Source organism: Malaclemys terrapin, chromosome 3 (genome assembly GCF_027887155.1).
Source record: "Malaclemys terrapin pileata isolate rMalTer1 chromosome 3, rMalTer1.hap1, whole genome shotgun sequence".
NCBI lineage: Eukaryota > Metazoa > Chordata > Testudines > Emydidae > Malaclemys > Malaclemys terrapin.
This window is the reverse complement of record NC_071507.1, coordinates 90,613,768-90,632,554: the sequence shown is the minus strand read 5'-3', so window position 1 is coordinate 90,632,554 and position 18,787 is coordinate 90,613,768. Positions and strand designations below refer to the sequence as shown.

The following is an 18,787-nucleotide window of genomic DNA, read 5'->3' as shown; positions in this document are numbered from 1 at the left end:
GATTTCATGAGGAGAGACCAGATTTCATGGTCCATGACGTGTTTTTCATGGCCATGAATTTCGTAGGGCCTTATTGTAGAAGCCGTGGTAGTTTCGATAGAAACCTTTTGTTTTCCAGGTAACCTGTCAATTATAAGGGTCTTAAAGCATTAATGTTTTGTTTTTTTAATAAGCCATATCCTAGGGCAAGATATCATCTTTTAACAGAAGGGTGTTACAAATTCCTTTTTAAAATTGAACTTAATTGAGTGTATGAAAAATTACCATAAATCCTGCAACACTGGATCAGTGGTATGATCCATCTCTTCCGTTTGCCTATTTGAGCATTGGCCTGCCAAACCCAGGGTTGTGAGTTCAATCCTTGAGGGGGCCATTTAGGGATCTGGGGCAAAAAATTGTCTGGGGATTGGTCCTGCTTTGAGCAGGGGGTTGGACTAGATGACCTCCTGAGGTCCCTTCCAACCCTGATATTCTATGATTCTATGATTTCTGGCCACAGTTAATTCCAAGAAGGCACCCACCTTACAACTGGGCCAGGTTAACCACTGTACAGCCAATTGTTGTATGCTGTACCCAGAGGGGAGGAGGAAAAAAACAAAACAAAAAAACAAAACAAAAAACAAAAAACACACGCTAAAAGTCATCTTACACCCAGATACACGAGATCCTTTACATTAGTAACATCTGTGATTTTGTAAATTAAAAGACCATAAAGTTAGGCAACACACTTATTTCTTTCCTTCAGCAGTAAAGTCCATAGGATACAGGGCAATAATTTAAACACCAGTAAAACACAATAAGTACATTATACAGAGCAACTCCTTGTCAGATGATGGGAAGGACTTCTCAGTTTTTACTAGGGCTGTCAAGTGATTAAAAAAAATTGTGATTAATCACTCTATTAAACAATAGAATACCATTATTTTAAATATTTTGGGATGTTTACTACATTTTCAAATATATTAATTTCAATTACAACACAGAATACAAAGTGTACAGTGCTCACTTTACATTTATTACAAATATTTGCACTGTAAAACAAATGTTTCAATTCACCTCATACAAGTACTGTCATGCAATCTCTTTATCATGAAAGTTGAACTTACAAATGTAAAATTGTGTACAAAAAAACCTGCATTCAAAAATAAAACAATGTAAAACTTTAGAGCCTACAAGTCCATTCAGTCCGACTTCTTTGTCAACCAATCACTCAGATACACAATGCTACCCGCTTCTTGTTGTTGTGAGAACAGGCATTCGCATGGCACTGTTGTAGTTAGTGTTGCAAGATACTTAGATGCATTCAAGATTCATGTACCTTCATGCTTCAACCACCATTCCAGAATACTTGCGTTCATGCTGATGATGGGTTCTGCTTGATAATGATCCAAAGCAGTGCAGACTGACGCATGTTCATTTTCATCATCTGAGTCAGATGTCACCAGCAGAAGGTTGATTTTCTTTTTTGGTGGTTTGGGTTCTGTAGTTTCTGCATCTGAGTGTTGCTCTTTTAAGACTTTTAAAAGCATGCTCCACACCTCGTCCCTCTCAGATTTTGGAAGGCACTTCAGATTCTTAAACCTTGGGTCAATTGCTGTAGCTATTTTTAGAAATCTCACATCGGTATCTTCTTTGCATTTTGTCAAATCTGCTGTGAAAATGTTCTTAAAACAAACATGCTGGGTCATCATCCGAGATTGCTAGAATATGAAATATACCTCTACCCTGATATAACGCGACCCGATATAACACAAATTCAGATATAACACGGTAAAGCAGTGCTTCGGGGTGGGGGGGGGGAAGAAAAGAAGAGAGGCTGGGCACTCCAGTGGATGAAAGCAAGTTCGATATAATGTGGTTTCACCTATAACACGGTAAGATTTTTTGGCTCCCAAGGACAGTGTTATATCAAGGTAGAGGTGTATATGCAGAATGCGGGTGAAACAGAGCAGGAGACATACAATCCTCCCCCCAAGGAGTACAGTCACAAATTTAATTGACACTATTTTTTTAAATGAGCATCATCAGCATGGAAGCATGTCCTCTGGAATAGTGGCCAAAGCATGAAAGGACATACGACTGTTTAGCACATCTGGCACGTAAATACCTTGCAGAGCCAGCTACAAAAGTGCCATGCAAACACCAGTTCTCACTTTCAGGCGACATTGTAAATAAGAAGCAGGCAGCAGTATCTCTCATCAATGTAAACAAACTTATTTGTCTTAGCAATTGGCTGAATGAGAAATAGGATTGAGTGGACTTGTAGGCACTAAAGTTTTACACTGTTTTGTTTTTGAGTGCAGTTATGTAACCAAAAAAAAAATCTGCATTTATAAGTTACACTTTCACAATAAAGCGATTGCATTTCAGTACTTATATGAGGTGAATTGAATACTATTTCTTTTATCATTTTTACAGTGCATATACTTGTAATCAAAAACAATATAACGTGAGCACTGTGAACTTTGTATTCTGTGTTGTTATTGAAATCAATATTGAAAATGTAGAAAAACATCCAAAAATATTTAATAAATTTCAATTGGTATTCTATTGTTTAACAGTGCAATTAATCACGATTGATTTTTTTGAGTTAATCATGTGAGTTAACCGCGATTGACAGTCTAGGTTTTACTCTAAAGTTCTGAATAGTTCAGTCAAGTCATCTGTTAACTCTATCTTCCTTATGGTCAGAAATTCTAGTCTTTACTATTCCTTATACAGTGAGGTTTATTACTGCTTTCCTTAACATATTCTTTTTGAGTTTTAAGCTACATTAAAAAATATTATGGTTGCAATAAGATGGAGAGAGTGTGCAAGCCATGCAAACATTTCCCCATTATGCATTACACACAAGAAAACTTCTGCTCTTTCAGTAGCAAAATTCTCATCTCTGACACAACATGACAGAAGTCCAATTTCTGCCCTCCCAAGACACAAATAATTCCTATGGTCTTTGATATAAGTAGTATCTGGGCATAGAACCACATAGTAAAATTCCCCTCTCAGATCTGCACTAAGTTTTTACAGGTGGTAATCTCACCTCAGCCTTAGCAACTACCAATAGCTCTTTCTGTAAACAGGTCTAAATATCTGCTATTAGCAGTAGTGCTTTCATGTTACAAAATATCAGGAAGGGCACTCCCCTCTACTGACATTCACGTATTATTAGTGTTGGTTGGTTCAGGACCAAAAGTACAGAAGTGAGAATCATTTTTATCACAAGTCTTGAGCTGATATTTTAAATATAGCCCCAGCTTTTGGAAACAAGTTATTATGGAAGAATCTCAGCTTTGATTTTAAAAAAGTAATTTTTAGGCCTCATGGATGCAGAGAAAAAGCTTGAAAAAAACATGAACCCTAAAAAGGCTCTAAAACCAGAAGGCAAGCAAACCCCAGATTTATTTTTTTTAAAATCAGCATTGTTAGGCCAATTTTTTGGGTCCAACCCATGATTTTTAAACATTTGATAATAGCAGTATGAAGAATATGTCCAGTATGGACTGAAAAATGGCTAATAAGATGTGCACCTGCTGGCCCAAAGATACAGAAAGCACAATATAGTTCACAATATAATCAGAGGACTTGTAGAAGACTGGGAGCTCATGAACATAGTTTTAAGTGTTTTCTTCTTCCACTCCTAAACTGGTGACACAGAAAGTGACCTACTTAAACAGGGGTGGGGAACCCTATGGCCCGCAGGCCTCATTTGGTCCACTGCTTAATTTCATCCGGTCCACAGCAAGTCTCCGCACCGCAGGACAGCAGCACTGAGCTTCAGTCCACCCCTCTGCAGGGCTGGAGCCGCAAGCACTGGCTTGCCCCACTGCAGGGGGAAAGCTTGGCTTGCCAGGCCGTTCAAAATCCCGTCGGCTCCGCGCAGCTCTCTGAAGAAGCCAGCATGTCTGTGCAGCCTTGATAGGCCCTGCGCCTAGGGGAAGCTCCACGTGCTGCCCCCGCCCCTGGCTCTGCAGCTGCCATTGGCCAGGAACCGTGGCCAATGGGAGCTGCAGGGACGGTGCCTGTGGGTGGGGGCGCCTCTGCCTAGGAGCTGGACATGGCGGCCGCTTCTGGGAGCAGCGCAGAGCCAGGGCAGGCAGGGAGCCTGCCTTAGCCCCACTGTGCTGCCAACCGGGAGCCACCTGAGGTAAGCGCCTCCCAGCCGGAGCCCGCACCCCTAACCCCCTGCCCCAGGTTAGAACCCCTTCCTGCAATCTAACCTCCCAGACCCCGCATCTCCACCCCAACCCCCTGCCCCAGCCCTGAGTCCCCTCCCAAACCCGGCGCCCACACCCTGAATCTCCTCCTGCATCCCAACCCACTGTCCCAGCCCCAAGCCCCCTCCTGCACTCCAACCCCCCCACCACCACCAGTCCCATCCCAGAGCTCACGCGCGCACACACACACCCACCCCCCCACCCCCAGGGCTGTGTGTGACCCATGATTGATTTTTTCTGTGGGTCAATGGCCCGATACAAAAAAAGGTTCCCCACCCCTGTACTAAAGAAAAGAGGCCTCACTGTACACACAAGAGTCGTACTGATTCAACTAACTAGGTTTAGAAACTGGGTAGTTAAAATTCTGTGCAAACCTGATTGTGCAGACACTTCTGAATAGATTTTTAATTTGAAATTATTCAAGAACATCCACACCAGGGGGGTTACACTGATTTGACTACGCCAGTCTCTAAATAGACTGAAATTGGTACAACTTGTGTTTAGATAAGGCCAAATGTTCAGAAGCTACAGAGAAAACAGTAGAGGCAGATGCCTGTAGTTGCACAGGACCCCAATGAAGTAAATGGAACTCCACACTGATTTCAAGCCACATGTTCTCTTTGTAGGATTAGGTCCTTAGCAATCTAGAAGACCTCTTAAAGTCGCAGCAGATTTTGAAATAAAATGCTATAAAGCATAAAATGCAGCTTAGTGTTAAAACAGCTTTTATGCTACTGTCTACTACACTCATCACTGGGTATTTCTGTTGTGTGTTTCAAGAATGGGTTCCAGACTCCTTGTAACTTTTACACCTTGCAGGGCCAGTTTGTTGGTTTTACTAATCCCTCATTAAGGGCCATTAAACTCAAGACATCTTCCCTCTCTCCATCTCTCTTTTTTAAATAGGTCACCCACAAGAAGAGGAAAAATATTTGAGTTTGTGACCTTTTTTACTTCTTTACATAGTGCATAAATGGGGCCTGAAAGGTTTATTCTGAAGACGATTTGGGGGAAAGAGGGGATGGTACATAGGATAAAGGTCTTCTCTACTGCAGAGGACACCAATGTCTGGAAAATAAGAACCATCACAAGATTAGAGTATGAAAGCTGAAGCAGTTGAGGAGGCAAGGGATTTTTTTAAACCAGATTTTAAATCTATGGTTTGTATTTGAATTCTTCAGCAAAGGCTCACACAACTATCAATTTGAACTATAATGTTTAAGGAAGATTTAAGCTTTTTTTAAAAAAAAATTAAAAAAAGTCAAGAACTAGTCAGGGCTAATCCATGATCTATTTGTTTTAATTCTTGATTTTGTGGCCAAAGAGAAAAGCGTTCTTTTCTACTCAGTTTTCCATTAGGCTTGTATTTTCATTTCAGTAATGGAATGAAGTCATGTGCTATGTGTGCTCCTTTGAAACATTACTTTATTTCTGAACCAAAGTTCTTCAAAATACATAAAAGGCAGCAAGTCTGATGTTTTTAGTAGCATAAGCTGTTTGATTTAGCGTGTGAGCACGCATACCCGCTGAAAAATTTCAGAATGGAATTTTAACCCAGTCTTTTGAAACAGTTGTGTTGTAAGCAATAAGCACAAAATTAGGCATTATCCCCTTAAAATAGTTAATATGTAACCCAACATTGCCTATAGAATAAAAAACTCCTCTTGAAAAAGTCTATTGAGATAGGAGTAGGAGAAGATGTTTCTGGAAACTACCATTGTTTCCAGTCACTCCTTCCTTGATCATCTTTTATTTCAATGTTGTTGCTCACTGAAGTAGTCAGTCTGTCTTGATATTTTAAGTTTTTTGGATTCAGTAGAAAGATCAAGGAAGACATTTGACAGAGAATGTCATACGCATCTTTTGAAGTGTTCTGTGCCAGTATAGTACAAAAGAAAAGTCGACTAATTTATAATGCTTGGACTTTAATGTAGATTTTAAAGGTTATACTGTCCTCTGTGACCATATTGTCCCTCCCCTGAAGTTCTATGGCACTGCTCTGGAGGAAATCAGTCTTCTGTGTACCTGTGAGCCAGGAAACAGCCAGCACTACTTTCACCTTTGTCTGCCTATCCTCCCCTTTCCTATACAAGGATCCAAGTTCAATTTCCTCTGAAAGTGCCAGCCTCCAACTGCCCCAGGTAACAAATATCAAGTTCAGATTGGCTTAAAGCTTTAAGTGCTTGCTGGCAGTTTTGGTGGAGAGAGGGGAAGAAGAGAACAACTGCAACACACATACCTAGACAGATAACATGGTAAGTAACATGGCTAGACTGGCACTAACGTTACAGAATATGGAAATACTTCTTAGTCATACAGCATGCTATGAACTTGTCCTTGCCAGATGGGACTCATCTAGGTCTCTAAAATAAATGACACTATCAGATTGCTAAGAGATACCTACCTCTATACAAGATAGTCATTTCTATGATGCAACATCTGCTTGTTAACACTGAACATTCCGTCTCAGATATTAGTTTCTGCTAAATGTTTCTTCTCCCATTACAAGCAAATGTGAGCATTAGGTCATATTTCACCCAAATCTCCCCTCTTTCCCCCCCACCCTCCTCTCTCACAACATGCAGTACAATTAAAGTTATTTTTCAGTGTTTACAAAGCAGATTTAGAACACCAATTACCAATATTTAGACAGTGGATAAAAATTCAAATTGGACAGGCTGGACTTTGTCACAGACCTTTTGTGCCTTTCAGGGCAAGGTGGGAGAAACATGCTGAAAGTAAATACAGCAGCTCAATAGCCTTAGGAAGTTCAATTTTTTAAAGAAGTATATCATGTAGCTTCAGATTGTCCCATATGTTTACTATGTCTAATTTACTATGCTTCAAGGGCAATTTTTCTAACAAGAAAGCTATCAGTTTTAATACAGTAACTCATGCCTTCTTAAATGTCATGTTAGTACACAGTAGTACCTACCTACTTACATTTATAATTTAAGTAAGAGTTCCTGTACCGGCACTATCCTAGAAACAGATTTAGGAGTCACAATCCGAAATCTACACCAGGCTAATTATGTAAATTTGGGGAATCTCAGCTAAATAGTACTTTAAAGAATGAGGGTCAAGGAATTTGTCATTCTCCAGCTGAGGCATACTTCCCCTTTACTATAGAAATATAAAGGAAGCTCTTTTGACAGTGAAAGGATTCAAAGCAACATGATCCATGAATTTTAGCTACCGTTCTATAGAAGGGTGGCAAGAGACGACTATAAAAGAAACACTGTTACAAGCTATATAATATGTTTACTAGGGCTCTGTGAATTAAACAGAATATTTTTTTTTAAAAACTTTCAAATGTTAGTCGGTCACAGGCAGAACACTTATCAGTGCAAATTAGTGAGGTTTTACTTTATTCAATAAGTGGCAGGTAGGCAGGATTTGGTTCCCTAAACTTTTTATTGGCCCTAAAGCATTTTTTTTTTTTTAAGAGAGATAGCACAATTACTGACAATGTTATTTTCTTACATAAAGAAACGAGAGGGTGAGAGAAATGGAAATATGGCAATGCAAAGTGTTGCCTAGAATACAGCCTCCTTTACAGGAGAATTTGTGGTTCTAGGGTGGCTAGTCCAGGGCCCCAATTCTCTATTACCCTACCCGCATGTAATTATTTATGCCTCGGCAAAGTGAGTGTAAAATGCTAACAAGTCAGAATGGTCATTGTCACAGTTCAGGGCAAGGACATCTGTATCCCCCCCTCAGTGATCCAGCAAGGGCACCCACTTTCAGGCTTCTAGATTCCTAGCCATTGCTCTTAGGTGGACACCCACCCCTCTCTCTCTCTCTCTCTCTCCTGACCAGGATATTTCCAGGCTGAACAGTTCCCTGCCTTCACTGTGTTATTCCCAGCAAAAGAGAGTCTGCCTAAACAGACCTTTTTCATTACTCTTCTCAGACATGAAACAAGGTCATTGCTAGTTAGAAGTTACTACACAGTTCTTTCTAAGCAAGCATATTTTATTAAGGTAAAAGGTCTACAGAGAAAACATTAAAAAACAACAAAGGAACCTACACACACGTCAATAAGATTACCAGAGATCACTCCCATCCATCTACACAAGGGCTCTGGTTGGTGTCAGTCCTTCCAATGCTTCCCTAAGGACTCGGGGTCCTGTCCATTTACTGGGCCGGTTTAAAACCAGGCTATTTATCCAAAAATCTTTTTTGTCTGTTGATCCATGGAGAATCCAGATTGGGTCTTCGAACTGTCCTCCTGTAACAGGTGATCACCAGACAAAAGGTCTCCCCTGAGTGAAGTTTCATAGTCTTAGATTGTAGGTGGGGGGTTGCAATCCCCTCTTGCCCAGTACTTCCTAGCAATTCCACTTCACAGATATTGTCCCAAAAGATCAATTGTCTGCGCTATATTGGTCAATGTAATCTTTTGAAGTTCACATCATCTCCCAGAGATAAAATTAATCCTTCTTCCTCCTAGCGAAGTTCCATACAAGCCCACAATAGTACACAAACATATGCATTTTCAATACAATGGGCCCCAAAGCTATTAAACATCATTCAGTAAGGTTTAACTTAATTCCATAGGGTTTGCCCAAGATATTGTAGGACACTGTTTTACACTTAGTTTCCACCGTTGTAAGTAACTTCAAGGTGCATAAAAACGGAGACCTCTGGTCTGGAAATTCTAGAATTATAATCCCAACAAATCGAGCTGGTCAAACATCAAAGTTTTTTGGAGCGAAAAAGACTTTTTTTGGGGGGGGAGGGGAGGCGTAAAGACTCGTTCCTGTTCTTCAGCCAGCTATATTAAGGCCAACTTGGCTCTTCAGCCCAAGTTAAATAAATGGGCACTATTTCAGTTTAATGGGACAGTGTCTGGGATAGAAACTCAAAACAGAGTCCTCTCTGGTCTATATGGATATTAGAAAATATCAGCCAGTTTTTAAAAAAGAATGCAGGTTTGCACTGGTGTCCTTGGCCAAAACATCCTACCCTATTCCACTGACATGCAACAAAACCATGTGACTATACAGCTGCTGCCCTCTATCCCAGAGGTGGCTGAATTTCAGTGGAGCTTTATGTAAATAGCTCAAGTGTTTGGGAACCTTTGGCTGCAAAGTGTTAGATTACATGCATACACAGATATGGCTATGATATCTATGTGATAATTTTAATTGATCCTGCATCAACAGTCTCACATGCATACTGCCCACTAAGCCCTCTCCCTGGGACTTCCAATGTTGACCTCTGAGCAGCTTCAAACAACTGCCCTTTAAAGAAAAACCTACTTCTCAGAGAAACATTTCTCCTCCACTCCCAAACACAAGCTTCCTGCAACCCCTCCCACACTACATTTGTACCAATCTAACACTTTGAACAACAAATATTCAGTCTGAGATGAGTAACAAGTTTAAGGTCCAATGTCTCAAATTTTCATGGCAAAAAAACAAAAACAACCCCCCCCCCCCCCCCCCCACACACACACACAATGCTTATCTGTTTCAGGGTTGATGTAAGACCCAATATCATGTGAAGTACATTGAGATCCTGGGACAAAAGCACTAAATAAGAGTACTAATTACACACACGTGCAAATGTGTAAAGGTCATCAAGTAATTTTAGTCTCAGAATCTGACCTACTTTTAAAAGTATCAGGTTTTTTGTTGTGTAGTATGTTGTTGTGTAGTATGTCCAAATGGAAGCGCTGAGCTTTTTTCTTTACTAAAAAGTAGCACCCTCCACCGTTTTTTTTTGTTTTTTTTTTAAGTTTCTAATAAGACAAGACGTTAAATTACCATTTCCCAAATACGGCCACGGCAGTTTCCTGGGCAGTGTCGGGGGAAGCATCAGCCCCTCCCTTTCTTCCCTGTTGCTCCTGCATGTGCCGCCTCTCTGGAGACAGGTGGGACACACAACGCTTAAGGAGCAAGGTGAGGAGATAAGGGGGGAGGTGAGGAGACAAGCAGCAAGGACAGGTAGAGGTACAAATATACTTATATTACTCATGAGTACTTTTAAACATTAGATTGTTTTGATAGCTAAACCAATCTTGAACAGGATAGTAAAAATCCTGTTCAAGACTGGTTTAGGGGTGGGAAATTAAGTGCAATAGACATTGTTGCGAGCAGCTTGTGAACCTCAACATATACAAGAGTTTCGTTAGTTTTGGACTCAAGTCCAGTTACGCCAATCTGATCCCAAGAATTGACGGAGATAAAAAATTGCCTTCATGTTTCATAAAGGCATGAGTCCATTGTCCTCCACAGTTAAAGGTACATAATGAGGAATAGAGCTGGGTGGGTTTTGGGATGGAGGTATGGAAGGGGAAAAGTTTATCAAGACTATTTTCTCAGGTGTTTAAAAATGAATTCTTCTGGCCATACTCACCCCTTTTTAGGGGTTGCTTTTCAGGAAAGTAAGAGAGACTAAATTTTAGTGGCATAAATGTAGAGAGCGCCAATCTGACAAATCTATAGAAGCTAAATATGAAATCTAATTTCCAGTATTCACAAAACTTGTTTGCACTTGACTAAATCAGGAAACATACCCGGAGAATTATATGACAAGTCACTGCCCCACACAGTTTGGGGGCAGGGAGGGAAGCATCCAGAGGTAAAGGCCCCACATAAAATAGGAACCAAGACCAAATAAGTCTGAGAAAGTTGCAATGAGCACACAGACCTTCCACCAGCGGAAGACAAGATTAGGTTTGTTAAGTCAGTCATTCATTACACAGGACTTGCTCAACTCCGATCAGAAAAAGAATTTACTAAAAAATCCAAAATATATGCTGGGGGGAAAAAAAAGTAGAGACGAGTCACTAAAAAAACTCAATACAGCAAATAAAAGCGACTGATGTTTGTATACAGAGCTTCGGTTGTAGAGCCTAAAAGAACACTTCGGCATCTGTACAAAAGAATGACCGCATTAGAAAAGTCAAATACCTCCTCTTTTGCCACTGTGTCCATATCAATCTCACAGTGCCCTTCACTGGCTTCCTCTCACCTTCCAATTCAAGCTTCTCATGTTCCAAGCCCAACACAACTCACTTCCTGCCAACAACTACACTCTCTCCCTATTGCCACCTACACGCTTTCTTCTGCTGCCCCTTACATTTGTGGCTTCCCCTCCCTCTATTTACTGAGAAGAGTTTCACCAAACTACACTTCTGCAAACCCTTCCCTAGCAACTTCTTCTACTATTTTGTTTTGTTTTTAAGATAAACAAATCTCAAGCAGAGAGTCTAGGTAAATCCCTTCAGAGCAGGATGGTATCTACTTATACTTGCTCAAATAATTTAGTATGTATAATCTAGGGAACCATTGTCTAAAGGAACTTGTACAGTATTTGGTTTGCTAGCAATTGATTGATAATTGCTACCATCCCAAATGGCTTCCATCCCAGCCTCCAAACACACATGAATTGGGGACTTAAAGTTGTGCACTAAATAGCTTATTTAAAAGTGCGTCTACCTTCAGAACAGTTACACTTTGTACATATTACATGATTATTGAAAAGTCCACAATTTTAGTTTAATTGATTTGGTATTATTTTGGAGCTGTCATATAGTACAGTTGATAGCAGTTTTGAATTCATATTATAGCAGTTTCTGTAAGATAAAACATGCATCACAAGATTCAATAGAAATTCCCTCAAATGTAGCTGAAAGTGTTGGGATAGTGGTAAGGGAAAAAAAGCTATTAAAAAATACAAGCCACTAGAGCAGTAGTATTGCCAGTGTCCTGATTTTAAGCAATGAATCTCTTTGTATAAAATGACAAGTGGCACAAAAAAGGTAATGCTCTCTAGACCAGAGGTTCTCAAACAGTGGTCCGCGAGCTCCGTTCAGGTGGTCCCCGGATAGTTCCCTCTAAGGTGCGCACCTGGGTGGCCGCACACGAGAGAATGAAGGGCCACCCACCTAATTACTGGAGCTTTGCCTGCATGGCTCCATTAATTAGGTGCCTGCACCCTGGAGAAGACGCACATGTACGGTGAGGTGGTGGCCTTGCGGGGAATAGGGGGTAGGTGGGAGGGAGCAGTGGGGTGAGAAGCAGGGGTGGGGGGAATTTGGGACATGCAGGACTACGGCGGTCAGAGAAAGAGGTGACTTTCCCCAGCTCCAGGGCTGCAGTTGCCAGGGAGAGACCCCCCTGCCCTTCCCATCCCCAGCTCGGGGGCTGCCGTGGCGAGGGAGAGAGGGCACATCCATTGCATTAGAAAGGTAAGACAACTGATATTAAAATCTGAGTTGTGTGCTTTTAGTTGTAGAACCAAAAAATGTTAATAAGCCTTTTTTTTAATATTGCGCTTTTATCCAAAGTGCTTTACAACAGTTAGCCCACGGTACAAAGAACAACATCTGGAAAGATCATTAAGTGGTCCGCCGAGACCCTCAGCAATTTTCAAGTGGTCCGTGAAAAAAATAAAATAGAATAAAATAAAATAAATAGATAGAGAACCACTGTTCTAAACTATGTAAGTTTGTTTCGTTGGTTGTGTTTTTAAGGACTTTTTTTTTTAAAAAGTGTTTAAATTACTGAATTAGAGCTTTTTAATCAATTTAAAAAGTGACTATTATGAAAAATAAGAGCAATCTGTCATCTCAAAGCCTCCGATCAATGATGGTATGAAATATGAATAGATAAATCATATTTGTTTGTACCAGATCACCACATCACTGTAAAGGAGTCAACACCTTACCTACTGTTAACACAAAACAACATACTAAGTTAGATTCTGTCTAACTCCCCTTTAGGAGTCACTAAATCTTCTGGTCAGAGGGCATTAGCCTTTTCTGATCTCTCACAATGCAGTTCCAGCTCTGAAGTGACAGCTTTAATTTCTATCCCACAATGCCCTATAAACTGATAAAGATCCTATTTAATGATAGTAAAGAACAAGGGGCAGGGCTGGGAAGTCCAAACTAATCATCCCTAATTTAAAATTGGCAGACTGAGCAATGAGTTCTATTAAGGTAATCCCAGTATGATTCTTCTTCTATCCTTTTCCAGTAAACATACGAGTTAGGTCTACTGAACAGCAGATTAAGTACTGATTATAAAGACTGGGTTTATGCTATATCAGTAGGTGCTGCCACAGAGTCATGCCTGTTGTAAATCCTAGCCAATAGGTCACATGGCTCAGAAACCAACCAAAGGAGGTGCTGGCTGCCCTTCCCCAACTGCTCTCACCCGAACCCGTCAACATTTTGGCTCTTCACTGTTCACTTAGTAGCCAGCAAAAGGAGAGGAACAATATCAACCTCTGTCAGGTATTGCTCCAGTGTCATGCTCAGTTCAGGTAGAATTAAGAACATGGTTGTAAGCAGCTTTTGTTGATTAGATGAAAGAACTTTTCTTCAGCCTACAGTACCTTTCAGCATACATTAATCAGAGCCCCATGAGTTCAGATTATTCCAACTGGATGGTTTCATAAAGTTTGTTTTCCAATGCCACTTTGATAGTCTATGAAGGTTATAGGATAGTCTCTGCAGCATGTTACACTTTCCACTGACACTACGATATTTCCATATTAACTAAAAAAATGTCATTACCAAGACGCAAACTGGAGAAACAGCATGGAGAAGGGAGGAAGACAAATGGATACACTTAATAAAACTCTCCACGGATATATTTGTGTGCACATGCACATTCCTGTTAAGCAGATTACAAACTGGGTAAAGTGTTCATAATGCAATATGTTCAGAATGTAAATTGTTCATAATGCAACAAGTTTTTTTTCCTAGGGGGGGCAAAGTTTATAAAAGATCTTCATATGGATACTACTGCCTCTCAGTAATAGAAAGACATATTCTTACATAAAGAAAGGAGAGAGACTGTACTATTTTTAACTGAACATTGAATCGTCACTCAGAAAAACATTCTGCAGTCCATATACACGTTAACCTTAGACTGTAGTACAATTGTCATTGGCAACATAATTAAACAAAACTTCATTATGATGGGTGGAACATCAATTGCTAGTCACTGGAAGATAAATCTGTTTACCCTTTTTCCAAAGCAGAACTATAACTTAAAATAAATAAATAAATAAAACCAAAAGCCACAGAGCTCTGACTTGCTACAGCTCCCACTGCATTTTAAAATAAATTGATGACAGGCCTCTATGGAAGATATACAGTGAAAGTAATGCACTAACTTTGTCCTTTATGGTTAGCAACTTTAAGGTTTCCCCTGACAGCGAACCATAGTACACAGCAAAAGCCTGATCATAAGTCCATTGAACTTAATGAGCTTTTGATCAGGCCTCTAGTCTTTTGAGTAATTGTTATATTTGGTATGTCCCCAACTAGCAACAGGTTTTCCAAGATATTTGTAGCAATGTTGGCAACAGCATTAAAAAAAGCGACTAAGCTTGCACAGAAAAAAAAAAAAAAATCAAGCTATTTCTGCCTATATTTGGATGAAAATCTAAAATCAGGCCTCTTAATAAAATCCTATATAGTGCTTCCTGTGAGCTGTTACAGAAGAACACGTATATTAGTGTTGACTAGACAGAAACAGAGATAAAAGGCCACAGGACTCTTCCTGTTATAGACACACACAGTACCTATCCTAGAAGATAACGAAGTTGCAACTATCTTGTTTTAACTGCTAACTCTAAAAGTTACATTTGGGAGCATAATAAAATACCTCCCTTTTAAGTTACTCAAGGGTTAGTATTTTTCTACCAACATATGAAGGTTTTTAGAACATAATACAAAATGCATTTGATTTAAATAACTTCTTATGCTCTCTTTCTAGTCTAAAAATCAAGTTATAATTGTCCTGACACAATGGAGGCCTGATTTTCAGGTCCCGAGCATCTGCAGTTCCCACAAGTTTAAATGCTCGGCACCTTTGAAAAAGCAAGGCCCTTGGCATTCTTGTCCTAGAAGTGACCTATTCATTAAGTGACTAATTCAATTAATTTTAAGTATGCATATTAGTTTCAATATCTTTACAGAGAACAAAATATAATTTTTACCAATCTGTTGACCTCTGCCTTCCATCTCCAATCAAAGTCCATTACTAAACCCCTTTTCAGCTATAAATTCTGCTGGAACCAGTAAATTCTTTGGTTCTGTCTGACTCTGTGACACACACACACACACACACACACACCTTCATAAAGCATAGAAATGATTCTATTTCTCCTCTTTTGGAATGATTACTTTTGAATAGTAAATGAATTTTAAAAAACTCCAAAACATTTAAGTCACTACAAAGTAAACCTAGCCTCAGACACTTGTCAGTCCACAGGCTATAAATTAGCTCTTTTATAAAGGGACACACATGTCTACCTTTAAGGCAACCTTGCAAAATTACAGAGATTTACCAATTCAGGTGCAAAGTCTGCTCACCCATGTTAACCATAAATTAATTTTGTTCATTATATTTTTGCCCACCAAAACAGTTACTTGCCCTCGGGGAGTAGAGTTTTGTGTAGTTGGATTATGGTACAGTAATATTTTAAATACTAGTTTTAAAAGTTTTAAATTAAAAAGTCTAAATAAATCAATACAAGTTTAAATTAAGAATTGGAGGATAGGACTTCGGATTCATGATTCTGTTAGAATTACAAATTGTGTCACTCACTTGAATACATCCTGTCTCCCCCCCTCAACAACATTTGATTTTTAAATTGGATGGTTATCTGCATGGGCCATCCCTAGAGGGATGCAGGGCCTGGGACAACATCCCTCCTCCGCCCCAGGCCCCACTCCATCCCTTCCCCTAACCCCCGACCCCACCTCGCCTCTTCCTGCCCCTGCTCCGCCCCCTTCCGGCTTCTGTCCCCTCCCCCAAACAATACCGGGAGCCAGAGCAGGGCGGGGCTGGGGTCCCTCCTGCTGCTCGGTGAGTGCCAGCCCCGGCCTGATCCCTGCTGCCGGCACCAGGGCCCCTGCTAACTCCCTGGGCCAGTCTGGCCCCCTGCACCCTAACCCCACCTAGCGCCTCCCGCATGATATGCACACAGTTATGTGGTTATATGACTTCTTCATGCTGCTATGCCCTATCAAAAAGATTTGAAATTGGCATAGATATCTCAAAATTACAAGGTCCTAATTTCTATAATCCTTCTCAAAATAGAAGGAAATAGAGAAACAAGGCAGGCGAGGTAATAGATTTTCTTGGACCAACTTCTGTCAGTGAGACACCCAAGCTTCTGAGCAACAGAACTCTTCTTCAGGTCTGCGAAATATACTCAGGGTGTTACAGCTAAATATAAGGTGGAACAGATTGTTCAGCATAAATAGTTAATAGATATTTCAAGATGAACGGGCCCATTAACACCCCTCCAGTCATAGGGGGAATGGAGGTAGGGGGAAGACAGCTGGCAGGAAAAAGGGGGGGGGGGAAGAGAGAAGGTTATAGATTGTTATAAACCACTGTCTCTGTTCAGTCCGTTCTTTTTAGTGTCTAATAGTTATAATTTAAGCTCCCAGGCTCATCTTTTGAAGGGGTTGTGCAGATTTCCTTTGCAGATGAGGACTGAGACCAGATATAGAGTGATCGCTTTGTGAAAAGTGTTAGAAGGAAACAGTCACCTAAAAAAGATAAGTTACTAATCTAAAGTAAAACATAAAATGTACATTGAATACCACAAGATACAAAACATGAAATATATCACTCACTGGTTTGGGCATTTTCAGCTCTTGCGGTGGTTCTGTTGTTCCAGAAACAAATGCTCATGCAGAGACTTGAAGGTGTTTGTTCTTTTTCCAAGAGATCTGATAATAGGAGAGTAGAAAGAGTTCTAGTTTACTGAGAAGGGGACAAAGTAAAGAACTTTAAAACCTCTGCTTTGATTCTTAAGTAATCAGGGGGAGTAGCAAGGATGATTCATACATGACCAACAATTACCAAGGCACTCCACTGGTTTAAAAAAAAAAAAAAAAAAACCGCACCACTCACAAGTGACCTCGCCCAGTGGGGGAAAAATACCCAGCTACAACCAGAGAAGGTCATTTGGCCAGACACACCCATAAGACTAAATACAATTTCAACACCTTTCCTGACTCCTGCGCGGCATAAACTTAATAACCTGGGAAAGAAGGAGGAGGGGACAGAAACTGGAAACTATTATCAGCGCTCGGTTTGCAATACAGCCCGCCCGGGCTGCTGTCGGAAGCATTCCATACAATTAAGATCCTACCTTGCAAAGCAGGTACTTTAGAGTCCTTCCGAGGAGCCGCTAAAGGGTCCTGCCCAGAGAACCCCGGAGGGGTCAGGGCAGCACCTGGCTCCCTTTGCCCTTAAACAACCACCAGGGAAAGAGAGGAGCCCAACAGCTCTTGGGGTCAAGCCGAAGGCGGACTCTAGTCTGCAGACACCCAGAGCAGGCCGGCGGGGCTCGCTTGCCTGCTCCCCCTCTGTCGCGCTGCGCGCAGCACCTGGCCCCGGGAGCCCCGCGCCCTAGAGAAGCGGGAAGACGGCGGCGGCAGGAGGAGGGAGTTCCCGGCGCGCTAATCCCCGCAACACCTGTTAGCAGCGCCGCCCCGTCCTCCCGCGGCCGAACACAGGCGAGGGGGGAAGCTGAGTGGCTACTCGGACTCCGGCTGGGAAGGGGACTTACCCGGCTGTCCTCTGCGGCGACTGGGCACACTAGCAGGCGGCCGTGGGGTGCGCTCGGGTCCCTGTGCGCGCCTCTGGCCCCGCCCCGCCGCTCCCACTGCAATATGGCCGAGCGGGGGCCCGCCTCCTCCCCGGGGCTGCGCCCCAGCCTCCCTCTCGCCACCTGCCTCTGTGGGACCCCAAGAGGGGCTGAGAGCGGCGCGCGCGCAGAGTCCTCTCCCGTGTGGACAGCTTGAGTCCGGCTCAGAGCGTCCACGAGCGGGCTTAATGCGGGGCTGCCTCCCTGCGCACGCATTGCAACCCCTCCGGCAGGGCTGCTCCCACCTGCAGCACTCTCGGCGTCCCTCCCGGCCAGTCAGCGTGGCGCTCTTCTCCCAGGACTGAGGGTGGGAAATTACCGCGGGGCATTTTAGGGTGTAGCGATGAACGAGCATTAGCTCCGGGTTTAGGGAGAGAAGCAAACAAGAGGAAGGAGCTTCCAGTAACAAATAACACACGTACCTGGGGAACTTACCCAGACTTGGGTTTGTTTGGTTTTAGCGCTGTTGGGGTTTGGACAAAAATTCTTCTCCCCCCTAGCCCCTTCCCCCCCTGCATTGTACTCCCCACATATAATTTGAGGAAGTACTTTCATTGCAACTAGCACTTTGGCATGTGCTCATAATTTTCTCCATTTTCTTCCTTATCCTAGAACTGGAAGGGACCTTGAGAGGTCATCTAGTCCAGTCCCCTGCACTCAAGGCAGGACTAAGTCTTATCTAGAAGACCATCCCTGACAGGTGTTTGTCCAACCTGCTCTTAAAAATCCCTAGTGATGGAGATTCCATAATGTTCAGAGGCAATTTAGTCCAGTTAGGAAGTTTTTCCTAATGTCCAACCTAAACTGGCCTTGCTGCAATTTAAGCCCATTGCTTCTTGTCCTATCTTCAGAGGTTAAGAAGAACAATTTTGCTCCCTCCTCCTTGTAACAACCTTTTATGTACTTGAAAACTGTTACCATGTCCCCTCTCAGTCTTC

General features: G+C 41.8%; 1 protein-coding gene across 2 annotated transcripts in view; it reads right to left on the bottom strand.

Annotated features, from left to right (window-relative positions):
* Positions 1-17,878, bottom strand: part of EZR (ezrin) — a 56,158-nt gene extending 38,280 nt beyond the window's left edge. The window contains exons 1-2 of one of the 2 annotated variants that reach the window (XM_054021470.1): positions 17,772-17,878; positions 16,831-16,926 (exon numbers count right to left, since the gene is read on the bottom strand). In XM_054021470.1, the coding sequence (XP_053877445.1) occupies positions 16,831-16,842 (12 nt within the window). In that variant the 5' untranslated portion in view covers positions 16,843-16,926; positions 17,772-17,878. Of the gene's footprint in view, positions 1-16,830; positions 16,927-17,351; positions 17,525-17,771 lie in introns of those variants that run through there. The other variant, XM_054021471.1, reaches the window with a different exon arrangement.
* Positions 17,879-18,787: the final 909 nt, after the last annotated feature.